This window comes from Microtus pennsylvanicus, chromosome 18 (genome assembly GCF_037038515.1).
Source record: "Microtus pennsylvanicus isolate mMicPen1 chromosome 18, mMicPen1.hap1, whole genome shotgun sequence".
NCBI classification, from domain to species: domain Eukaryota; kingdom Metazoa; phylum Chordata; class Mammalia; order Rodentia; family Cricetidae; genus Microtus; species Microtus pennsylvanicus.
The window spans coordinates 3,577,070-3,601,311 of NC_134596.1; the positions used below are offsets into that span (position 1 = coordinate 3,577,070).

The 24,242-nt window shown below is 53.7% G+C and overlaps 3 protein-coding genes across 8 annotated transcripts; all 3 read left to right on the forward strand.

The window, feature by feature from the left end:
• The first annotated feature begins 1,813 nt into the window (after positions 1 to 1,813).
• Fut1 (fucosyltransferase 1 (H blood group)) lies at positions 1,814 to 5,784 on the forward strand. Of its 3 annotated transcripts, none has more exons than XM_075952504.1 (3): positions 1,814 to 2,461; positions 2,601 to 2,730; positions 3,413 to 5,784. In XM_075952504.1, the coding sequence occupies exon 3, from the start codon at positions 3,415 to 3,417 to the stop codon at positions 4,546 to 4,548; it is 1,134 nt and encodes a 377-aa protein (XP_075808619.1). In that variant the 5' UTR covers positions 1,814 to 2,461; positions 2,601 to 2,730; positions 3,413 to 3,414; the 3' UTR covers positions 4,549 to 5,784. The 3 variants fall into 3 exon arrangements, with proteins under 3 accessions (XP_075808619.1, XP_075808620.1, XP_075808618.1); XM_075952505.1 differs by having other exon boundaries at positions 1,814 to 2,229; XM_075952503.1 differs by having other exon boundaries at positions 1,815 to 2,730.
• Positions 5,785 to 5,921: 137 nt separating this feature from the next.
• Positions 5,922 to 11,897, forward strand: Izumo1 (izumo sperm-oocyte fusion 1). Of its 3 annotated transcripts, none has more exons than XM_075952501.1 (10): positions 5,922 to 6,567; positions 7,247 to 7,551; positions 8,106 to 8,180; positions 8,885 to 8,971; positions 9,504 to 9,524; positions 9,842 to 9,922; positions 10,030 to 10,130; positions 10,455 to 10,608; positions 10,931 to 11,129; positions 11,576 to 11,897. In XM_075952501.1, the coding sequence occupies exons 2-10, from the start codon at positions 7,317 to 7,319 to the stop codon at positions 11,769 to 11,771; spliced, it is 1,149 nt and encodes a 382-aa protein (XP_075808616.1). In that variant the 5' UTR covers positions 5,922 to 6,567; positions 7,247 to 7,316; the 3' UTR covers positions 11,772 to 11,897. The 3 variants fall into 3 exon arrangements, with proteins under 3 accessions (XP_075808616.1, XP_075808615.1, XP_075808617.1); XM_075952500.1 differs by having other exon boundaries at positions 5,922 to 6,546; XM_075952502.1 differs by lacking the exon at positions 9,842 to 9,922 and having other exon boundaries at positions 5,922 to 6,546.
• Positions 11,898 to 12,040: 143 nt separating this feature from the next.
• Positions 12,041 to 24,156, forward strand: Rasip1 (Ras interacting protein 1). 2 transcript variants are annotated; one of them, XM_075952229.1, is made up of 12 exons: positions 12,041 to 12,137; positions 12,298 to 12,438; positions 12,945 to 13,606; positions 14,571 to 14,926; positions 17,757 to 18,410; positions 19,876 to 19,913; positions 20,092 to 20,243; positions 20,338 to 20,453; positions 21,439 to 21,682; positions 21,809 to 21,981; positions 23,199 to 23,346; positions 23,930 to 24,156. In XM_075952229.1, exons 2-12 carry the CDS (start codon positions 12,302 to 12,304, stop codon positions 24,127 to 24,129), a joined length of 2,880 nt encoding a protein of 959 aa, XP_075808344.1. In that variant the 5' UTR covers positions 12,041 to 12,137; positions 12,298 to 12,301; the 3' UTR covers positions 24,130 to 24,156. The 2 variants fall into 2 exon arrangements, with proteins under 2 accessions (XP_075808344.1, XP_075808345.1); XM_075952230.1 differs by having other exon boundaries at positions 12,067 to 12,137; positions 12,270 to 12,438.
• The last annotated feature ends 86 nt before the right edge of the window (positions 24,157 to 24,242 follow it).

Consider the following 24,242-nt stretch of genomic DNA (forward strand, 5'->3'; position numbering starts at 1 on the left):
TGCAATGGGGGGGGTCTTTCCAACATGGGTCTGAGGGAGGAGACTGGGGTCTTCACTCCTGGGTCTGAAGGAGGGGATTGTGGTCTGCACTCCTGGATCTGAGGGAGGAGGCTAGGGTCTGAGGGAGGAGGACTGGGCATGGGCGCTGGGTCTGAGGGAGGAGACTGGGGTCTGAGGCAGGAGGGCTGGGGTCTGAGGGAAGAGGGCTGGGGTCTGCACTCCTGAGTCTGAGGGAGGAAGCTGGGGTCTGAGGGAGGGGATTGGGGTCTGCACTCCTGGGTCTGAGGGAGGAGATTGGGGTCTGCTCTCCTGGGTCTGAGGGAGGGGATTGGGGTCTGCACTCCTGGGTCTGAGGGAGGAGATTGGGGTCTGCACTCCTGGGTCTGAGGGAGGGGATTGGGGTCTGCACTCCTGGGTCTGAGGGAGGGGATTGGGGTCTGCACTCCTGGGTCTGAGGGAGGGGATTGGGGTCTGCACTCCTGGATCTGAGGGAGGGGATTGGGGTCTGCACTCCTGGGTCTGAAGGAGGGGATTGGGGTCTGCACTCCTGGGTCTGAGGGAGGAGATTGGGGTCTGCACTCCTGGGTCTGAGGGAGGAGATTGGGGTCTGCACTCCTGGGTCTGAAGGAGGGGATTGGGGTCTGCACTCCTGGGTCTGAGGGAGGGGATTGGGGTCTGCACTCCTGGATCTGAGGGAGGGGATTGGGGTCTGCACGCTTGGGTCTGAAGGAGGGGATTGGGGTCTGCACTCCTGGGTCTGAGGGAGGGGATTGGGGTCTGCACTCCTGGGTCTGAGGGAGGGGATTGGGGTCTGCACTCCTGGGTCTGAGGGAGGGGATTGGGGTCTGCACTCCTGGGTCTGAGGGAGGGGATTGGGGTCTGCACTCCTGGGTCTGAGGGAGGGGATTGGGGTCTGCACTCCTGGGTCTGAGGGAGGGGATTGGGGTCTGCACTCCTGGGTCTGAGGGAGGGGATTGGGGTCTGCACTCCTGGGTCTGAGGGAGGGGATTGGGGTCTGCACTCCTGGGTCTGAGGGAGGGGATTGTGGTCTGCACTCCTGGGTCTGAGGGAGGGGATTGGGGTCTGCACTCCTGGGTCTGAGGGAGGGGATTGGGGTCTGCACTCCTGGGTCTGAGGGAGGGGATTGGGGTCTGCACTCCTGGATCTGAGGGAGGGGATTGGGGTCTGCACTCCTGGATCTGAGGGAGGGGATTGTGGTCTGCACTCCTGGGTCTGAGGGAGGGGATTGGGGTCTGCACTCCTGGGTCTGAAGGAGGGGATTGGGGTCGGCACTCCTGGGTCTGAGGGAGGAAGCTAGACTCTGGGTCAGGGTTTTAAGAAGGAGCCCTGGGCCTCAGACTTTCCATATAGTCCACCCTATTTGAACTTCAAGGTTTGAGACTCTTTAACCACCGGGAAAGCTGCATCCACTGTGTGAAAGAGGCCGCAGGTGGAAGTCTCCCAGCTGTCCACAGGCCAGTCACCCTCACCAACCCCTGTCAGGATTCAGATGCTGCGCTCATCTGCCGTCCTCCCTGATGCAATCCTCGGGCTTCTTTCACCAGAGACTGTCCTGTACTGGTGCTCCCCAGATGCCCTGGGGGATGGGCAGGAGCAGTCTCTTTCCCACCAAGCCAGGCTCTGTGTGTGTGTGGGGGGGGGGGGAGCTGGATGATTTCTTGCAGTCAAAAGCATGCTGGGGCAAATTCCTGGGTTTGAAGCCTGAGCAAGGTCCCTTGGGACTGAGGGAGTGTCTAAGGGAGGAGGCTGGGTAATGGACTTTTAGCTCTGAGGCGGGCCTGGGCCTTGATAGCCTGGAGAAATGATCTAATCTTTGGCCAGCCGAGTGGAATTCCTGAGTCTTTGTAAGGTGTTGACGCTCAGGTAAGGGTTCTACATTAAAAGGAGAGCTAAGCCCTTGTCCCCGGGCACACCAGCTGCCTTCCCAGAAAAAACGCTAGACAACTCTTCCTGGTCAGAAAAAGTTATCTGCTCTATTTGCCAGTCTAGAAAGTAACAGCTGGACCCCCGACTTTAGGATCGCTTCAAAGAGAGATTTGGGGCGAGGACCGTGCGATGTGTACTCGGCTACAGGCAGAGGCTCATGCCTGGGCTGTGGCAGCTGGCAAACAGGTTCTCCATCCTCCTGGGAGGGTGCAGCTGGCGGGGTTGTGGGAAGGAGCGGGTGCCCAGACCTCGCTCCACTGGGGCGTGGCTACTCCCATCCAGGTAAGGACGCTAAATCACGGGCCCGGAGAAGGAAACGTGCGTGCGTGCGTGCGTGAGACCGGAGCTCCCGGGTTCAGCCTTGCAGTCGGGAGCTAGTCCCCGGATCCGTGCAGAGAATGCGGCACTTTCTGGGGACCAACTGGGCTGCCTACAGTTGCGGCAGTGATCCGAGAGGAAGGGACAAGGGGCGCGGCGCCCATGTAGACGGGCGGAGGACAGGGTGAGGCACCAGGTAGGATGGGGCTCCGCCTCCTGCTACCTGCGCGGCCTGAAGGGCGGAGGCTTCTTGGAACCGTGCCTCTCTTTCTCTCTCTATCTCTCCCTCTCTCTGTCCGGGTCTGCAAGCCCTCAGCCTCCTTAGTCTGTTGCAGGAAGGAAGCCTAGAGGGGAGGGCTACGGAGTCGGGGCTGCTGACCATCAAGCGTCGCCGATGAAGGCTCTATTTTGGGACTGGAAGCTCAGACTAAAAGAATCCGTTTGTACCACCAGCAAGGAGCTCAGGTTAGTCAGCACTGGGCATGTCAGACCCCAGGGATGATGAGGGTATGTAGGCCACTCTAACCCCATCCCGGTCTTCCTCAAAACCTGGGATCCAATCCCAACCTCTTCTCGCAAGAATCCCTTCCCTTCTGCCACAGCAAGGCTCTTGACCCAGGAAGCTAAACCCGTTCACAGAACGTTCCAAGGTTCACAGGCTTCTCCGGGATGCTTGCTTTTTGGCTATGTAGCTGCCTTGGAGTCACCCAGCAGGGCAGACTTGGGTTGAACCCTTTGTTTGGTATGTTAACTGATCCTCACGTGGGATCCACAGATGTTTGTTCCTTACTCACAGGGAAAGTTATACAGCATCCAGGGGCTTGCCTTTGCGCTTCTAAACGCCTCCTCCTCCCCTGGGCTCCCCTGGTCCCCAACACTTACTGCCTGTGGAGGTAGATGTGCCCTTACATATAGGTGCACCCGGGAAAGTAGCTGAGATGTGAGGTTCCAGCAGGCCCTGAACCTCAGTGTCTTGCACCCACGCATTTGCATGTCTCCCGACCTCATCCCTGGAGATTCGAAGTTTCACAAGCCTGGATTTGGCTTCTCTTCTGACCCAGGAGCTGCTCGTGTAGCTCCTGGAGGCAGAGGAGTCCCAGCCTCGGGTTCACACTGTGTGCCTTCTAAGCCACTTTTCCCCCCACAGCCATGTGGACCCCCAGCCGCAGGCAGCTCTGCCTGGCCTTCTTGCTGGTCTGTGTGCTCTCTGCCGGTTCCCTCTTTTTCCACCTGCGTGGAGGAAACTTCTTTCGAAATGAGCTAACTCTCTCTCTCCTGTGTCCGGACTACCACCTGCTGAAGTCCCCAGTGGCCATGGTATGCCTGCCGCACCCATTGCAGACAGTCAACGCCTCCCCTTCCTGTCCCGGACAAGTCTCCTCACTCCCTGGGACTTGGACCATTTCCCCAGGAGGCAGGTTTGGTAACCAAATGGGGCAGTATGCCACATTGCTGGCCCTGGCCCAGCTCAATGGCCGCCAAGCTTTCATTCAGCCTGAGATGCATGCCACCCTGGCCCCAGTGTTCCGCATCTCCCTGCCCGTGCTGGACCCTGAGGTGGACAGCCTGACGCCTTGGCAGCATTTAGTCCTACATGACTGGATGTCAGAGGAGTACTCCCGTCTGGAGGACCCCTTTCTCAAGCTGTCCGGATTCCCTTGCTCTTGGACCTTCTTCCACCATCTCCGGGAACAGATCCGCAGGGAGTTCACCCTGCATGACCACCTTCGGGAAGGTGCCCAGCACCTGCTGAGTGGGCTCCGCCTAGGCCCCCGGGGCATCCGCCCTCACACCTTTGTGGGTGTACATGTGCGTCGTGGAGACTATCTGCAGGTGATGCCCGATCGCTGGAAGGGTGTGGTGGGGGACCGAGCTTACCTCCAGCAAGCCATGGACTGGTTCCGCGCCCGACACAAAGACCCCATCTTTGTGGTCACGAGCAATGGCATGAAATGGTGTCTGGAGAATATTGACACATCCCGTGGTGACGTGGTCTTCGCGGGCAATGGGCAGGAGAGCACGCCGGGGAAAGACTTCGCGCTGCTCACACAGTGCAACCACACGATCATGACCATCGGGACCTTCGGCTTCTGGGCGGCCTACTTAGCTGGTGGAGACACTGTCTACCTGGCGAACTTCACCCTGCCAGACTCAGAGTTTCTGAAGATCTTCAGGCCGAAGGCTGCCTTCCTGCCTGAGTGGGTGGGCATTAATGCAGACCTGTCAGCCCTGCAGGCTCAGATTGATCCTTGGAAGTCAGACGGTCTTTTAAGATTGGTCTGAACCACCTAGCGTCAGCCATCATGTCTCTAGAGGCCTGTGTCTTCGGAATTTGTCTGTGGTAGTCCACGAGCTGGTGGGACTTTCTGGAAATGTGGGAATGTTTTAGAAATATTCCGACAGAACCTCACTGTCTGATGGCTGGGGAGTCCGAGTTGGCCCTGTGAGCTACAGTCCTCTTCTTGACCACCCAGCTTACCTTCTTAGAACTTCTGGATTATGGGAGTGAAGGAGCACCTGACACACAGCTGGCTTTCAGGGCTCTTGGAGCCATTCTCGGGGGGCATGGTGGCTGCTTCCAAGGGCCCTGCCAGCGCTCTAGGTAGTGAAGAATTGAGTGAAGGTGAGAACTCCGTATCTCGCCGCTGCTGCTGCTACAGACATGGAGTGATGCAGGAGGCCCTGCCAGGAGCTAGTGTCGGCTTAGAAAGATGAGAACAACTTCAGCAGATCTGAGTTCTGTCCAACTCCTGGGCCACAGAAAAACCTTCCAGACTTTTATTTAGGGTGGAGAGAGGAAATGGGCTAAAATGTGGGAGCGAGGGGAGAAGGGGCCACCGCTGCGGGGCCGTGCTCCTGAGAGGCTGGGCTTGCAGAAGCAGAGTCTCCTAAAAAAGTCCCAGGGACTTTTTAAAGAAGAGTTGAAAACTTTTAAAGAAATAGATTAGCCCTGAATTTAGGATCAAGAAGGTTCCTTCTCTGATGCTACAGGGGACCGAGAGTCTGTTTTCTGGAAGTGACCAGGCCCTCAGAAAACAAGGGTGTGCCCTTGGGCTCACAGAGCCACTAAATCTGCCTTTGAGAAGGTCCAGGGAGGAGGGTCTGAGGTATTCCAGACCCCTGCACCAGCTTAAGGCCCTGCAGGAGTGCGGGCTCGGAGCATGGACGTTTCCCTGAGACATCAGGTGTCCTTGATACTTTTTTCAGTGAAGTTTCCTCAGATAACATTTAAATCCAAGCATATTCTCAGGGATTTTTCTGGGTACCTTTTCCCAACTCAGCCTGGACAGGCTGGAAAGAGGGAGCTGGGAATTAAAGGGCCGCATCAGCAATCATGTATCTGAAGTTTTTGTAACTGACTGCACTGCATGGATGAGTGTGCAACCCAATGTGTGAGTGTGTTTCTGTCTGCCGGGGACATTCATGACTCATGGACTGTACCTACTCAACTCTGACAACCCTTGCTGGTCCGGTTTCCCTCAATACCTTTCTCTGGAAACATTGATATTGTCCACCAGACCTTTCTTGTGTTTTGACTTATTTTGAGACGCTCTCTGTAGCCCAGGCTGGTCTAGAATGCACTATGGTGGTCCAGGCTGGCCGGGAATTCGTGGCAAACTTCCTGCTTCAGTCTTCCAATTGCTACGACCACACGTGTGGGTCACTATGTTTGGATCCAGACCTCTCCTTATCAGTGAGGCGAGAAGAGTATCACTATTGAACTACGTTTCCCACGCTGTGGGACTAGTTATACGGAAAGAGAGCCTCTCCGGGGCCTTCTGGGAGTTGTAGTCCCAGTTTAGAAGACTTGCCATTTCCCGCATCTTCTCTTGATGCCAAGATTTCTAGTCAGCCAATGGGCGCCCTGCCGGAAACTTAGGGGCCAGGAAGACCAGCAAAGAGGCCAGAATCAGTTAGCGACTTCCATTCCGTAGGTGCCGAGAAAGTTCTACGAAAGGGCCGCCACCCTGTGACGTCATGGAGGGACGGGCGGGGCCTGCTTTGTTGCAGCCCAATCAAACTTAAGACTTAGGCTTCTGGGCGGGGCCAAAGATTCCTAAGAAATATTTCTAAGGGAATTAGGGTCCCTCTCGTGGGATGTGGCCCGAGTGTTTTGTGAACGGATGGCGACCGGTAACTCTCGGAGCCAGTAGAGAAACCTTAAATTCTTTTCCCCGGTCTTCCAAGAAAAACAATCTTAGTCGTGAGAAAGTATCTGGGCGAAGCTTTAGCGCTTGAGGGCACGAAGTTGGAAACCGCTGTTAAAGAGTGTTTTTTAAGGTACTGGGGCGTCTGAGAAGGGTGAGTCCTGAAAGTAAGGGGTCTCAGTCTTGAGGGAGATTCAGCAGGTCCCCCAGAAACTGGAGGATGGCTTTGGAGGAATGCTGATGTTTCTGAAGGACCTTTAGGTTCAAGGATTTAGAATATTTTTTTATTCTAAAGACCTAGTTTGGTAGTTTCCAAGTTAGTTATTTATTAGACAGATTTTATATATATATATATATATATATATATATAATTAATTTAGAGACAGTCTCAAATAGGCCATGGTGGTCTTGACCAGCCTCAGCCTTCCAAGTGCCGAAAGCCCGGCTTCTGATGTCTGTCTGGTTTTGACTATTGAATGTCTCTAGTTTGCGGTGTCACGGGATTTTCAGTGCTTGAGGGCCTGGATGTTGATCCATTCTCAAGTTCAGAATTATGAATTATATGTGTTTGGGGGAGTTGGCGAGTGAGTCCATGGGTTTGAGGTTTGAATGGGGTGAGCTTGGGCATGGTCCTGAATTTGGGATCTGGTTTAATAGTTTGCAAGAATGCAACGAGGACCCTAAATTCTGAGGTCTCCTGGGTTGGGGCGGGGGTCCGAGTACACACACTTTGGGTCTTTTTGAATGATATCTCAGTTTTACTTGGGAATTTCCCACAGAACATCGCATTGAGCGTTGTAATCCTCTAAGACTGTATTTTGGCTTCTGTTTAGCGTCCCCCACCCTCGTTTTGGGGTGAGAAGATCCTCTGGCGGTACTGGCGAGCTGTGTGCCCTGGCCTCCATGGGGCCGCGTTTTACACTTTTGCTGGCGGCTCTGGCGGACTGCCTGTGTCCGGCAAGGCCCTGCATCATGTGTGACCCGTTTGTAGTGGCTGCGCTAAAGACTTTGGAGCAGAGTTACCTGCCTACTCACCTGGCACCCGAGCATCACGAAAACGTAATGAGGAGGGTAGAGCAGGCAGTGAACGACTTCAAGGACCTGCCTTTGAATCAGGCTACCTATGTGGGGGCCGTGGGTAAGGCGGGCAGGCCAGGATGCAGACCTCGGGGTCCTGGGAGAGCAAGGGCTGGGCCAGAAGTCCTGACATAGTTGCTCCCCTGAGTTTAAGAATGGAAAATCACTAGGCATAATGGTTCACGCCTTCATCCCAGCACTTGGGAGGCAGAGGCAGGTGGATCTCTATGAGTTCAAGGCCAGCCTGGTCTACTTCTGTGAGTTGTGAGTTCCAGGACAACCAGAGCTACATAGTGAGACCCTGTCTCAAAAAGGAAGAGAGAGAGAGAGAGACAGAGAGAAAGAAAGAAAGAAAGAAAGAAAGAAAGAAAGAAAGAAAGAAATGTTAAAGTCTTGGGATACAGAATCATGGAGTCCCTTTCCATAGCTCAAAATATTGGGTCTGGCAAGTTTGTGTGATAAAACTACAACTCCCTGAAGGCAACGAGCTGTTACCTCTTTAACCAGACCTCTCTTTGCCCAATGGCCTCATGGGTATTGTAGTTTCTATGTGGTGACAAGCCAATGTGACAGAAAAGCTGGTCTCTGGGTTCTATATCTGCCCTCCACACACAGATGAGGACACACTGGAACAGGCATCCTGGAGTTTTCTGAAGGATCTGAAACGTATCACGGACAGTGATGTAAAAGGTAAATGCACTAGAGGATGAGGGCAGAACCTCGGATTAAACCTCTTCTTGAGTGCCATTCTGGCTCTGCCATTTCTTAGCCACGTGGCCTTGAGCCTAGGACTGAACAGCTTTCTTAGCCCTAATGTGGAGATCATAGTCGTCTCCCCCTTTCTCAGTGGCTGTGAGGATTAACCCAGTGGCCCAGCCTTGTGCTTGGTGCTTGATCTTACAGCCCTTCCCTGAAGGGTAGAGTGTGGAATGCCAAGACAGGTGGGCATCCCCGGACTCAAAGCAACTCAGGAGCTTGAAGCAGGAGGATTGTTTAAGCCCAGAGTTCCAGAATAGCTTGGGCAACATAGTGAAATTCTGTCAAGCAAAAGAAAGAGAGGTGGCTCTGGCGGTGGTGGTGCACACCTTTAATCCTAGTGCTGGGGAGGCAGAGCCAGTCAGATCTCTGAGTTTGAGGCCAGCCTGGTCTGCACAGCAAGTTCCAGGCCAGCCAGGACTACGACTCAGAGAGGGGAGATCAATGAGAGGTGGAAAGTTGGGTACGCTGGTGCGCTGGTGCGAGCTTGAAGGTGAGACAGAAGATCAGGTGCTCGAGGTCACCCCTTGTCTACGCAGTGAGTCAGGCCACTTGTAGTACCTGTACCCTGTGGAATGCGTTACTGCACCTCACACCTGAGTTTGGGGAGCACCTTTCCTGGCTCTGCTTCCTCCTAGGAGAGCTCTTTATAAAGGAATTATTTTGGATGCTCCGTCTGCAAAAGGACATCTTCGCCACTCTTGCCACGCGTTTCCAAAAGGAAGGTGAGGAAGATGAAAGTCCAGGACCCCAGCCATCAGCTTCCTCAACCCTCTCCTCCATCCATGCCCTCAAGAGCCGTCCCCCCAGTCTGGCAGTGGTGGCGCATGCCTTTGATCCCAGCACTCGGGAGGCAGAGGCAGGCGGATCTCTGTGAGTTCCAGGCCAGCCTGGTCTATAAGAGCTAGTTCCAGGACAGGCTCCAAAACTACAGAGAAAACCTGCTCCTAAAACTCAGACCTCTCTTCAGCATCCGCTCCCATTAATTTAGAAAGAAATATGATCCTCCGGGGCTTGGTAGCAAAGCCTGAAATCCCAGCACTGGGGAGGCTGAGGCAGGTGGATAGCCATATTTGAGGCAGCCTTGGGCTCTGTGTTGAGATTGAAAGAGCCTGTACTCACGGGATTTGAAGAGTGGAGGAAAAAGATAAAATGACGTTTGAGACCACCTTGGGGTATGTGAGACTCAGTTCTGAAAACCACAACAAACCTGCTTGTTTTTCTCTTTCCCTCCCTCCCTTCCCCCTTCGGAGGCAGTTTATTGTCCCAACCAATGCGGTGAGTCCAATCTGCGCCCTCAGTTTCTCTTGCCCAATGAGCCCCTCCCTCCCCGCCCCCAGGATGGGGGATTGTGACTCTCCTCCTTTTGAGCTACCCCTGGACCTCCAGGATTTGCTCTCCAGCTTGGATTTCTTAGGTAGTGGGTGGAGTTCTAGTTGCTTTCTTTCCTGAGCTTCTCAGTGGGGACTGAGTTAGGTGGCCTTTACAACCTAGACCCTTGTTGCCTGCAACCGCCCCAGCCCTTGACCTTGCCAAATTCTCCTTTTAGCCCCACCTCTTAGTGGGAGACTACAACTTTAACCTTCGCCCTTCAGGCACGATGTTGCAGACTCTGATCTGGTGTAATAGGTGCGAGAAGCAGGTCCACACTTGTCGGAAATCCATGGATTGTGGGGGTGAGCTCATCACCCAGCTCCAGCATGTGAGAGGGATGGGGACTAGCAGAGAGGAAGCCGCGGAAGTACTCCCCCAGAAGTAGCTGCAGCCCTCTCTTTTTGCATAGAGCGCCGGATAGAGGTGCATCGCTTGGAAGACATGGTCCTGGACTGCCAGCTCAGTTGGCATCATGCTTCTGAGGGAATTACGGATTACAGTTTTTACAAGGTGGGGACATCCAGCTCCTGTGACCCTTGTCCCTACGTCTTTAGATTTGTGTGAGCCAGTCCCCTGCCCTGAACCTGACCCTCATGGCCTCTTTGAGGTGTCCCTCTACTGATCCCAGAGAGATCCCATGCCCTAACCAGGGACTTTCCTGTCCCATGCCACCAGGGACGTGTGGGCGTCTATGATGCCTCCTGTCAGGATTAGGGAAATCAATAGTCCCGATTCTTGCCTCCCCTGCACCAAGGCCCCGGGACCTTCTCACCCCTCTACTGCCCCCGTCCCCCAGTTCCCCAGGCCTCTGTGACCCCTTGAACTTGGGTCTAGGTTTGGGGGAACAATTCTGAGACCTTGCTGTCCAAGGGGAAAGATCCCTACCTGACCAAGTCGATGGTGGGCCCAGAGGACGCCGGCTACTACCGCTGTGAGCTGGGAACCATCAATGCGGGTCCTGCTACTATTATCCATTTTCGTGTCATAGGTCAGTGTGGGGTGTTGGAAAAGTCACAGTCAAGATGGGAGAATCTCTGGAGGTGTCACCTCACCACGAGGACCTCATTTCTTATGGGCCTGGCCTCCTGGGAGGCTTTGCTTATATCCAGGGGCTGCCCTAAGGGGTGAGGCTTCCCTTAGGGGGTGTGTTTTCTGGTGATGGAGATGTGGCTTCCTTCCTACCTGAGGGGTTTCCTTACCTTAATTGGATTTACTGGGGTGCACCCAGCCTCTAAAGAGGGCTAGGGTTATGGGGCGGGCTTGCCTTTACCAGCTGCTGCCAGGACTGCCCTTTGGCTCTCCTCTGTCAGTATTGCCTCAAAGGACATTTGAGGAAAAACCGGCAACAAACATCATAACCCAGGAGGTGGAGGCCCCTGGCCAGGTGACTGCAGAGAACCCGGAGCCCATAATTACGCATTACCTGAAACCAGAGAGAAATCTGAAACACAGACTTTTAATACTGTTGGTCCTTGGCTTCGTGGTTCTGGTGGCCAGCGTCATTGCCTCGTGAGCTGTCCATTGGGAAACTGGGAGAGGGTGGGAGGGTGGGACAAGAGGAGCTTTGGGAGGGGGGCATAGCTTAGAGGAGTTGGGGTACTAGTGGGACTTGAAGGGAGACACAGGATTCGGGCAGAGGTGTGTAGTCTTGGCTAAGAAGAGGAGATTGAATAGCAGGGTGTGGACAAGGGCTTGGATGGATGGGACTTAAGTGAAAGGACAGGGCCTTATGGAGTAGAGCGATCTGGAGGGGGCAGGGCTTGGGTGGAGGGCGGGACTTTCTACAATCAGAGGTGGTCGAGGACAGGAAGCTACTGGGCACCTTCCTTTGGGGTTCACTTAGGACGACAAGGCTTGTATAAAGCGCTAGGTTAGGTTTGTGGGGGTCTTAGGGAATAGTGACTCCACTCGACCCATGTGCTAACGCGGTTCTATGCACCCATGTCCTGTCCCAGGACACTGTACTTTAGGAAAGCTAGAACGAAATCGAAGGCCTCAAGTTTGGACATCAGGTCCTTACCAACGGATTACAAGTCATCCGAGTTGGAGCCGACCTCTTTCCAGCTGGAGTCGGCCCTACCGGTAGAATCACAGTTTGCTGAGAGTTTCGCTGGGGAAACAGAGGAAAAGGGGGAATCAGAAAGCCAATAAAGATTTGACCTGTTGTCTCAGTATCTGACTTACTCTTGGGGATTGGTTCTGACTTCTGGCCTGGATGCACCCCTGTCTGAGCGGGGATTAGTTGGAACATGGGTCTTCTCTCTGTAGGGAGCTCAAGAATGGTGGGCCCAGAATCAAGGCATAGGCCAGGGCCAGCCCTGCCCCATCTCCTCCCCCAGGCCTGGTCTCCTCACAGGACGCCCCCTCCCCGCTCTTCCTGCCGGGTTTCCTCTTGCCTTTTCCTGTCCCCCACCCAGTGCTGGGAGCTGGGGCAGAGGAAACCCTTTTCAGAGGGATTGGAACTTAACGGAGGCCAACGGCACCAGGGCCTCCGGGTGCTACAGGACCCGAAGCAGGGTAAGAGCCCAGCAATGACCCATCCAGGGACCTAGGAGTTTATTGTTCTACCCCTCAACCTCCTTGGGATCCAGGGGCCAGAACTCATTCTCTCTTCCGGTCCTCCCCATCCTCCCATGGCTGTGGCTTCAGGACTTGGGGCCTTACCCTCTTCCCTTAGGGCCATGCTATCTGGTGAACGAAAGGAGGGCGGAAGCCCCCGCTTTGGGAAACTCCATCTCCCAGTGGGCCTGTGGATCAATTCCCCAAGGAAGCAGCTGGCCAAACTGGGGCGGCGCTGGCCCAGCGCTGCCTCTGTCAAGTAAGTGGCCAACCTCTGTGGCATGCTTGCCCTCTGTCCCTGTTAAGCACTGAGCTATGCCAGGGACCCTACAAAGGTGGGCAAATGGTTCCTGTCCTAAATAGACAAGCCAAGTGGGGGGTGGTAGTGGAACACAGTGATATCTAGGAGCAGGGAGGGCAGAGCTGGGCCAAGACATGGGGCCAGGCCGGATGGGCACAGGGATTTGATTCATTTCCCTTCCTTCTGTTTGCCTTGGAATTTCCTACCATGGATTATATCTTTTTTAACTAATTACTTATCTCTCCTACCTCCATTCTTCCCACCCCACCATCTTGGATTTTGGCCCCCACTCCTGTTTGTGTCCCTTTCTCTTTGGGTCTTTGTCTCTGAGTTTCTGTCTCTCCCCCTTTCTCGGTTTCTCTATGTCTTCGGCCCCTCTCTCGGGGTCACTTGCTCTGGGCTGGACTCTGGCTGTCCTCTGTCTCGTTCTTCTGTGTCCTCCCTGCCCACTTCTTCCTCCTCAGGTCCTCGTCCTCCGACACGGGGAGCCGCAGCAGCGAGCCCCTGCCGCCGCCGCCGCCGCACGTGGAGCTGCGGCGCGTGGGCGCGGTGAAGGCGGCGGGGGGCGCCTCCGGCAGCCGCGCCAAGCGCATCTCGCAGCTGTTCCGGGGCTCGGGGGCAGGCGGTGCCGGGGGCCCTGGAACGCCCGGTGGTGCACAGCGCTGGGCCAGCGAGAAGAAGCTGCCTGAACTGGCGGCGGGTGTAGCCCCGGAGCCGCCGTTGCCCACGCGCGCCGCGGTGCCCCCGGGCGTGCTCAAGATCTTCGCTGCGGGGCTGGCGTCGGGTGCCAACTACAAGAGTGTGCTGGCCACGGAGCGTTCCACAGCGCGCGAGCTGGTGGCCGAGGCGCTGGAGCGCTACGGGCTGGCGGGCGGCCGCGGAGCGGGCGACGGCGGCTGCGTGGACGCCTACGCGCTCTGCGACGCGCTGGGCCGGCCCGCGGCGGGCGTGGGCGGCGGCGAGTGGCGTGCGGAGCACCTGCGCGTGCTGGCCGATGCCGAGCGACCCCTGCTGGTGCAGGACCTGTGGCGCGCGCGGCCGGGCTGGGCGCGGCGCTTCGAGTTGCGCGGCCGCGAGGAGGCGCGGCGGCTGGAGCAGGAGGCCTTCGGGGCGGCGGACGCAGACGGTGAGCGGGGACAAGGACGGGCGCGTGGGGTGGGGGAGGGATCGGGGCGGGGCACGAGTGGGGAGGCAGGACCAGTAGAAAGACAGACTTGGCCCTGGGCGGGTGTGGGGGCGGGGCTTGAGGGTAAGGAGGCGGGGCCTGTAGAATAAACGGCAGGGGAGGGGTCCCTCTGGGAGGTGCGGGAGGCGGTGTGGGAGGGGGGAGAGACTGGACTAGCCTGGCTGGAATAAGAAGTACTGGGAGGAAGGGTGGTGCTATTCTGGGGCCGGACTTACAGGCAGAGTCTGTGAGGGCAGTGGCGTGGTCAAGGGCATTCACTATAGGAGATCTCTTTTCTCTTTCTCCCTTTTGGAAATAGAGAAGCACAGTTTATTTTATTTTTACCAAGGTAGCGTTTTGCCATGTAGCCCAGGATGTCTTTGAACGCTTGGTCTTCCAGCCCCAAGTGATGTAATTATACAGATACACCACCAGACCTAGCCCATCCATTCTTTAATTTCTAATCTCAAGTTCTAGGTGAAGGTTCAATGTAATAATGAGATAAATGGCTTGGCACATGCTTAATAACGATTAGAGAAGTAAAAAGAACAGCAACCACTCAAAAGAATGGAAATTATTGTCATCCCTTCTCCAGCAACCAAACCAAACCAAACAAAAAAAAAACCGAAAACCTTTAGTGAGCACGCATTGTGAGCTACACGTTTTTGGTCTTTGGTGTCCATGCCCAAGCAAAGTTTCCAACTTCTCAGCTCTTACCAGCTTAGCGGGAAACATGTCTGTTCATTAAGCTCCTTCCACAGGGAACTCCTAGGAGACGAAGGTGGTTGTTCCCAGCTTCCTGAGGACCGCGTTCACTGCTGGTGCCTAGACCAGTCTCTGACACACAGTAGTTGCTCCCTAAATGCTTGTTAAAAGGATGAATTTCTAAGCTGACCACTCCAACCTGTTTTTCATTTCCCCGTAGGCACAAATGCCCCGTCTTGGAGAACACAGAAGAATCGCTCTCGGGCTGCATCTGGTGGGGCAGCTCTGGCCAGTCCTGGTCCAGGATCAGGATCCGGGACCCCTACTGGGTCCGGAGGCAAAGAGCGATCTGAAAATCTGTCCCTGCGTCGCAGTGTGTCTGAGCTGAGTCTGCAGGGGCGGCGGCGACGGCAGCAGGAACGCAGACAGCAGGCACTTAGCATGGCTCCAGGGGCAGCTGACACCCAGATGGTACCAACAGACCCTGGAGACTTGGATCAGTTGACTCAGTGCCTCATTCAGGCACCCAGCAACCGTCCCTACTTCCTTCTGCTCCAGGGCTACCAGGATGCTCAGGTCAGCACTGGCTCCCCCACTCAGGAGCCACACCAGACATGGCAGGCCAACAAAACCACACTACTAAGAATGCATTGGGTTGAGGCCCTCTCTGGTATAATGACAGACCCCACAAGGTTTCCAGGTAGGAAATAGCGTGGTAGGAGCTGAGGTGGAGGTCAGATACAAAGATCCTGTTCAAAGGGTAGAGCGAATGTTTCCCTTCATTCAGAAGTGAAAGAAAACACGGTCTTGGTCAAAGGCCAGTCTATTGTCAAAAGGACATCCCTCACAAACATCCGCTTCTTGAAGGAAAGTGTGTCCTACGTCAGGGAAATCTTTGCTACCTAGCGTCTTGGTTGGTCTTGGTTGTGATGGGGGAAATAGGCTAATTTATTCATAAAGGTTCACATGGACCCCGTCCGGCCCCTTGTTGATAGACACCGAAACCTGTGTGTAGTTTTATTTTTGGAGTATTGAGGATTGAACCTTGCACCTGCTAGAGATAGAGCCTTTGTTCTATCTCTGAACAAAGTCCCCAAGCCTTCCCTGGTTGGTGCTAGGCAGGTGGCATACTGCTGAACCATTCTTGCAGCCTTTAACTTAGAGACAGGAGCTGGAATTCACGACCCTCCCTGTTTCAGCCCCCTGAGTAGTTGGCATGACACCCACACCATCCAGGCTATGGTTGTTACGTTCTTTCTTTCTTTTATTATTTTTTTGTTTTGTTTTCGAGACAGGATTTCTCTGTGTAACAGCCCTAACTGTCCTGGAACTCGCTGTATAGACCAGGCTGGCCTCAAACTCACAGAGATCCGCCTGCCTCTGTCTCCCGAGTGCTGGGATTAAAGGCGTGTGCCTACCGCCCAGATCAGACCATGTTTCTATGACTTACATATTTGAGTGCCAGCCACTAGAACATGAGCGGTAGGTTTATTTTAAGAAGGAGGACAAATGGTACATCCATTTCTAAAGATGGAGATGGGAGTCCACTTTAAGAGCAGGGTCTTCTGCAACTTATCTTTCCATTCGGTGGATGAAATAAGACACACTGTAAGAAGGGAGCCCTCTTTGGAGCCTCTCCCACCATCTCTGTGGAGGCCTCTGGAGATACCTACATTGGGAGGGGACTATTGAGAGCTTCTGTTAGTGGACAGGGAGAACCTTTGAACTCCATCCTGAGAAAGGGGCCGCGGATGAGTCCATGGTAGACATGTGTTTGCTTGGGAATGAGTCCGTCACTGGATGGGAGTAAATGAAAGCCCAGTGAAGAGAGATCTTCTCGGAAGTGCACCTTCCTTGGCTAGAGGTAGTGGCGTCCTCTTGGTCATGGGGTGTTTCTACAGAGACATCTACCGCTTGCTAGGGACAAGTTCGAGAGAAGCTGTTAGAAAGGGAAGCAGAAGTGGGACTCTGGGAGGAGAGATGCCGAGCTCCTGGAAAGCCAGCTCTTCGAGGGTGATGGGACCACTTTAGGAACGGGGTGGGATGGCTCTAGAAGCCCCTGAGTTCATGCGGCTGGACGGTACTAAGACTCCACTGTGGGAACAACACAGTCCATTCAGAAGAGCTGAGAAGACAATTTACTGGAGAAGGGTCTCTTTGTAAGCCTCTTTGAGCCAGTAGAATTATTTCATGTGTGTTGCTGTGAGGGTCAGATCCTCTGAACTCGGGTTACAGACAGGTGTGAGCTGCCATGTGGGGGCAGGGAGTTGAACCTAGGTCATCTGGAAATCTGGAAGAGCAGCCAGTGCTCTTAACAGGTGAGCTGTCTCTCCAGCCTGTCATTTTTATCTAGCTGTCTATCCATCCATCTAGATATCTATGTTTTTTTTGTTTGTTTCTCTGTGTAACAACCCTAGCTGTCCTGGAACTAGTTCTTTTTTTCTTCTTCTTCTTCTTCTTTTTCTTTTTGGTTTTTCCAGACAGGGTTTCTCTGTGGTTTTGGAGCCTGTCCTGGAACTAGCTCTTGTAGACCAGGCTGTTCTCGAACTCACAGACATCCGCCTGCCTCTGCCTCCCAAGTGCTGGGATTAAAGGCACGTGCAACCCCAGCCCGTTGAAGGGTAATTTTGTTTTGTTTGTTTTGTTTTGTTTTTCGAGACAGCGTTTCTCTGTAGTTTTGGAAGCTGACCTGGAACTAGCTCTTGTAGACCAGGCTGGCCTCGAACTCACAGAGATCCACCTGCCTCTGTCTCCCGAGTGCTGGGATTAAAAGCCTGCGCCACCGCCGCCCTGAAGGGTAGTTTTTAAAGAGTGGAGCTAAGGATAGAGAAAGCTCTAAAGGTAAAAGCACCCACTGGCGAGCCTAAAGACCTGGGTTATCTCCCTGGAACCCCTGGAACCCACACGGTGGAAGGACATTGATTCACAAGTTACCCTTTAACCTCTACAAGAATGTTGTGGCGCTGCCTCTGCCCCCCCCCAAATCTCCCCCCCCCCAAAAAAAGATGAAGCCACAAAGTATCTTCGGAAGAGGTTATTCATGGGCAAGGGATGCTCAAAAGAATCCTTTGAAAATCCAGGAAATCTCCCTTGAGGTTTTCTTTTTTTTTTTTATTTATTTATTATGTATACAATATTCTGTCTGTGCGTATCCCTGCAGGCCAGAAGAGGGCACCAGACCCCATTACAGATGGTTGTGAGCCACCATGTGGTTGCCGGGAATTGAACTCAGGACCTTTGGAAGAGCAGGCAATGCTCTTAACCACTGAGCCATCTCTCCAGCCCCTCCCTTGAGGTTTTCATCACTTAGAGGAGGTGCAGCGGAGTGAGAGAGCCTAGCTAGTGTGGGTAAGGATGCTGTTTGGACACACCCATCTTCACAGCAGGACTTACTGCTTTCCTCTAGGACTTCGTGGTGTATGTGATGACCCGAGAGCAGCACGTGTTTGGCCGAGGTGGGCCCTCATCGTCCCGCGGCGGGTCCCCAGCTCCATATGTGGACACCTTCCTCAATGCCCCAGACATCCTGCCACGACACTGCACGGTGCGCTCAGGCCCGGAGCCCCCGGCCATGGTGCGCCCATCCCGGGGCGCCCCGGTAACGCACAACGGCTGCCTTCTGCTGCGCGAGGCCGAGCTGCATCCCGGAGACCTATTGGGCCTGGGAGAGCATTTCCTGTTTATGTACAAGGACCCCCGCTCCGGGGGCTCAGGGCCCGCTCGGCCACCTTGGCTGCCCGCGCGCCCCGGGGCCGCGCCACCCGGACCGGGCTGGGCTTTTTCCTGTCGCCTGTGTGGCCGTGGCCTGCAGGAGCGCGGAGAGGCGCTGGCCGCCTACCTGGATGGCCGTGAGCCGGTGCTTCGGTTCAGACCAAGAGAGGAAGAGGCGCTGCTGGGCGAGATCGTGCGCGCTGCAGCTTCGGGCGCAGGGGACCTGCCCCCACTCGGGCCTGCCACTCTGCTGGCGCTGTGTGTACAGCATTCGGCGAGGGAGCTGGAGCTGGGCCATCTGCCTCGCCTGCTGGGCCGCCTGGCCCGGCTCATCAAAGAGGCCGTTTGGGTGAGCAGACCTCTTGTCCCACAGGTCTTTCTGTTGCTCCTTTGTGTCCATCAGCAGCCACCCACCTGCTCCACAGGTCATTTCAGCCATATTCCTGCTTTCCTCCGTAAGTTTTCCATAGTATTCCTCCTACTTCAACCAGCTAGCACCGTGCAGGCCTTGAGCAAGAAGAAACTATTTTCCTCATGATGCTTTGAGATGGATTGAGCTAATGGCACTGATAGTGGAAACCGTGGGCTCATCCACTGTGGTTCGAGAAGTAACTACCTTTGATTTCAGATTCATCTAGTAGTGCTGGGATCGAAGCCCCAATGCTATAGCCTGCCAGGCAGGTGGTCTGTGGCTGGGACATCTCCCTAGTGCTGAGCCACATCCCTAGCCCTCATTTTAGTTTTTATTTTGAGAAAAGGTTTCACTAAGTTGCCCAGGCTGACCTTGAACTTGAGATCTTTCGGCCTCAGTCTCCACTGTGGAGCTGTGGAATCATGGAGAACAGCATTCTGGGATGTGGGGGAGGTGCCATTGGATGAGAAGTATGGGAACTGCTTTGACCAACCCTTTGGGCCTGGAGTAACAACAGTAACAACAAACTAGGTAGATCCCTTAGCGGGACCAGCACCACAGAAGTGACCGGAAGGAATAATCCAGGGTGTAGGGAAGGCCTCGTTGCATGAGGGTCTAGAGGGTCAGGGAATTTCTCAGAGGTTAGAAGAAGCCCCGTTTGAACAGAAGGGAAATGAAGTGAACAGGTTACCTGTGACTCTAGACTTGGAATGAGAGAACCATGCCCGGTGACACAGACCTGTCCATTCCTTCTGCAGAAGAGGCTGAGGCAGGAGGATTGCAAGTTCAAGGCCTGCCTGAGTTACAGAGAGCCTTTAAGACCAGTGTCTGGGCAACCTAGTGAGTCACTGTCTTGAAATAAAAGTAAAAAGGCCTGAAGCTGCATGTGGTGGTGCATCCTTGTAATTCCAGCCCTTGGGGTAGGCAGAGGCAGGAGGATTGCGCTGTGTTGGAGGTCAGTCAGTGCTACGTGAAGAGACCCTGTCTTAAAAAAAAAAAAAAGCTTTATGTGTGTGAAACTGGGAAGATGGCTCAGGTCCAGAGTTCAGATCCCAGACCCCATGTAAAAACTGGGCAGACATGTTGACCCCTTTAATCCCAATAGCCAGAAGGCAGAGATGGCATCCCCAGAGCAAGCTGGCTAGCTAGACTAGCTGGAATTAGCAGGGTCCAGATTCAGGGAGAGCCCCTGCTTCAGCGCAGTGCTGAGTGAGAGAGGAAGACAGGCAGCGTGAACGAGTTCAGGCCTCCACACAGACGCAGGCACCCACACATATGCAAACACCAGCAAAGCTACGCGGCACGCACAGCTCAACAAAGGTGCTTTTAGGCAAGCCAGTTGTACAGTCCCGATCTCCTCAGTCCAGCCCCTTACATTGCTTCTTATCTTACCGTTCTACAGGAAAAAATTAAAGAAATTGGAGACCGGCAGCCAGAGAAGTAAGAGAAAGCTGGGGTACACAGGCCTGGAGGCTCACGGGGTTGGGACTAGCGCTCGGCTCTCCAGGCTGCCTTAGTACAAGTTCTGTGCCACCTGCGAGTCGGGAAACCCAAGCTGTGCAGTTTGGTCTTTATGTTAAAGGTTGAGCAAGTCACAGGATCCCTGCTCTTTCCGCAGCCACCCAGAGGGCGTTCCCGAGGAGCCCCTGACTCCCGAGGCTGTGTCTGTGGAGCTGCGGCCGCTCATACTGTGGATGGCCAACACGACAGAGCTGCTGAGCTTCGTTCAGGAGAAGGTTCTGGAGATGGAGAAAGAGGCTGACCAGGAGGGTGAGCGCAGGCACCCCACTTTGTCCGCCTGTCGTACCCTGAGCCTGGAGCCCTAGGCTGCAGCAGCCAGCATCTGTTCCGCTCTTGCCCCCAGGCCTGTCCTCAGACCCTCAGCTCTGCAATGACTTGGAACTGTGTGACGAGGCCTTGGCCCTCCTGGACGAGGTCATCATGTGTACCTTCCAGCAGTCCGTCTACTACCTCACCAAGGTGGGCGTTCTCTCAGTTGAACTCACATTGTGCCGCTCTGACACTGCTCCCCTCTCTCCTTGGGGGGTCACTCCATCTTACCGGAGCACTTTGCTCTGGTCACATACTACTTCCTGTTTGGGCTGACATCACTTCCTTTCTGGTTCGTTTCCTGTGCTTGTCCAGCTGAGTAGTTTGTCTCCTCTATCAATCACTACTTTGTCAAGCTTCGCTTTTGAAGTTTACTCTTCAGGCGTGCGTGCGTGTGTGCGTGTTTGCTGACATCACTTCCTACATCTCTGGCTTCACGTCCCTTTTCTGAGCATAGGCCTTTTTTTTTGTCCATGGAAGTATTCTTGTGGGGCTTGATTTCCCCTAACGTTTGACCTTAATATTGCTAATCGGACTAATCAGAGTTTTGACCATGATATACCTGGTTCCTATTGTAAAATAAGAAAGAATCTCCCAAAATGTCCAATCCATAGGCTGCAGTGGTCTTGATTGTGAACCCCTTACTTCTGAGGCTTACTTCCTGTATGTTCTGCCAAGTCTGCTCTTAGGTCTTCTTTGTCACGGACCTCATTTCCTGTCCTTGGTGTGATCATACTTTCCACTGGCCAGCTGCCACCCAGCTCCTACTTCTGGGTTCTCCATTCTTTTAATCTCTTGTGGAAATTCTGATCAAATGTTTCTTTGACTAAAAAAGGTCATTTTTTGTTTAGTGTTCTATCCTGCCTGAGCTATCTCTGTGAGAACTACAAACCCCATAATGCATGAGAGATACGCATAAAATATCTAAGCTACTTCCTGAAAACATTTCTCAGGACAGATTGTTCCAGGAGACCTACGCCTGCTAGAAACCCATCTACAAAGTAGGGATTTGTTCATGGAGTCCCATGGGACTGGTGAAAGGAGAATGGACTACAACTCCCAGAAGCCCTTGGTGGCATTCCCATTGTCTTCATTGACTGTCACCCTGAAGTTCTTTGCCTTTGTGTCTCCCCAGACTCTTTATTCAACACTGCCAGCTCTCCTGGACAGTAACCCTTTCACCGCTGGGGCAGAGCTACCAGGGCCTGGTGCGGAGCTGGAGGCCATGCCGCCTGGACTCAGGCCTACCCTGGGTGTGTTCCAGGCTGCTCTAGAACTGACCAGCCAGTGTGAGCTGCACCCTGACCTCGTGTCCCAGACTTTTGGCTACTTGTTCTTTTTCTCCAATGCATCCCTTCTCAACTCACTGATGGAACGAGGTGAGGGTTGGGCTGGGAGCAGCCAGGCACAGCTTTGTGTAGCTTCAGCTCTCGGCAGCTTGGTTTCCAGTCAGACTTTGCCTGTGAAGTAGGTCCATTCATGGCCTCTCATTCCTTCCTACACAGGTCAAGGCCGACCTTTCTATCAATGGTCTCGAGCCGTCCAAATTAGAACCAACTTGGATCTCGTTTTGGATTGGCTTCAGGGGGCTGGGCTGGGTGACATTGCCACCGAGTTCTTCCGGAAACTCTCCATTGCTGTGAACCTGCTGTGTGTGCCCCGCACCTCCCTGCTCAAGGTGACTCTTAATGGCTCTATCTAAGTGACTTTTGATTCTTCAGCGCCGCTCAGCCATCCTCTCTGTTCAGTCTCTTAGGGACCCCAAGTCTTAGCCAGCCCTAGATTAGACATTGTGATGGACCACTGGTGGCTACAGAAGTCAGAATCGAGAATGACAAAAATGTCTGAGTGCTAGTGGAGCTTGCTAGGAAGAGTTCCCCATGGTCCTTCTCTTGGATGTGGTGAGTCAAATCTGGTTTGAGCCCGAGGAAGATGATGGTTAAGTGTTCACTGAGTATGAACTGCATAGCAGAATCTCTGGTAACAGCAGTAACAAACACCCCATTCGAAGTAAGGGCATACATCCATCTATCAAATGACGGTTTTAGATCAACTTTCGTAGATGAGAAAGCTAACCAGGTAGATCACAAAATCTTCGGGGGTTTTTGTTGTTGTTGTTTTTTTTTAAAGATCTTATTATGTGGCTCTGGTTGACCTGGAATTTACTCTGTAGACCAGGCTGACCTACAGCGATTCCCCTGCCTCTGTCCTCTGAGTGCTGGGATTAAAGGTGTTCACAGCCACACTGGGCCTTCACTTTTTTTTTAAAAGAGTTATCTTTAGGTGTATGAATGTTTGCCTATATGTATATATGTGTACTATGTCCTGGAATGTCAGAAGAGGAAGATAGATCCTCTGGAACTGGAGTTACAGACCACATGGGTGCTGGGAATTGAACCTGGGTCCTCTGCAAGAGCAGTCAGTGTTCTTAGCTGCTGAGCCTTCATCCCAGTCCCTTAATTTCACTTCTTTATATCTTATTACAATATGGGGGTTGAACCCAGGACATTGCACGTGCTACACAAACACTCTACCATAACCTACATCTCCAGACCTCTTTTTCTTTTAAAATTAGAGATAGAGGGGCTGGAGAGATGGCTCAGCGGTTAAGGGCATTGCCTGCTCTTCCAAAGGTCCTGAGTTCAATTCCCGGCAACCACATGGTGGCTCACAACCATCTGTAATGAGGTCTGGTGTCCTCTTCTGGCCTACAGGCATACACATAGAATATTGTATACATAGTAAATTTTTAAAAAAATTAAGAGATAGATTCACTATGTTGCCCAAACTGGCCTTGTACTTTGACTCCTCTTGCCTTGGTCTAAGAAGCTGGGGTGTCAGGCCTGATCTTCCGGGCCAGCTGGGACCATACACTTCTAACCTGTCTTCCCCTAGGCGTCCTGGAGCAGCCTACGGACTGACTACCCCACCCTGACGCCTGCTCAACTCCACCATCTCCTTAGCCACTACCAGTTAGGTCCTGGCCGTGGAGCACCTCCAGCCTGGGACCCACCACCTGCTGAGCGAGATGCTGTGGACACAGGTGTGCAGAAATAGGCTAACGAATTTGGAGATGTCTTCTTCTCTTGGGGCCTAGAGTCCATGCCCCCAGCCTCTTTCTCACCCAGGATTCTGGATGAGAATCCAGCCCCTTTCATTTCCCAGAACCCAGAATTGTTCTATCCAGAAACCTTCTCAAGATTTAAAGACTAGGGTCTGGGCTTATAACACAGCAGCGGGGCTTTACTACCCTAGGATCCATTCCCAGTACATTAAGAGTTCAAGCATTTAATTATTTTTTACTTAAGACTTAAGTCCCTAGCCCCTTCCCTCCACAGACCTAACCCCACCCAGCTTACATAGCAACTGGGCTCCTCTGACCTAAGAAATCTTCCAAGATTTCCCCGCCCATCCTCAAGGTTCCAGGGCCCCAACTACACAGCCTGGTAATGGTCCTGTTTTATTTTCCTAGTCTTAACTACAACTCCCATCATGCTTTGGGACCCAGAGAACCACATTTGATGCTGGAATTTGCAGAGTTTTGTTTTGTTTGTTTTTTTCCTTCAGGAGCTAGGCCACCTCACATCCATGCTGAATCTCTAACTCGGTCTTCCTCGCCCTCACAGGGGATATCTTTGAAAGTTTTTCCTCGCACCCTCCTCTCATCCTGCCCCTGGGCAGCTCGCGCCTGCGTCTCACGGGCCTGGTAACAGATGACTCATTGCACCGAGAACTACGCAGGCTCCGTCGCCTCCTCTGGGATCTTGAGCAGCAGGAGCTGCCAGCCAATCACCGCCACGGACCTCCGGTGGCTGCGTCGCCTTGAAAGCCAATGACAAAGGAACGCGCGAAGCTTGAAACTGCATAGGTTCTTTTGGGAGCCCGCCTGGGCGCAGACCATTCTGGGAGTTGTAGTTTTCCCCGCGTAGACCGCTGGGA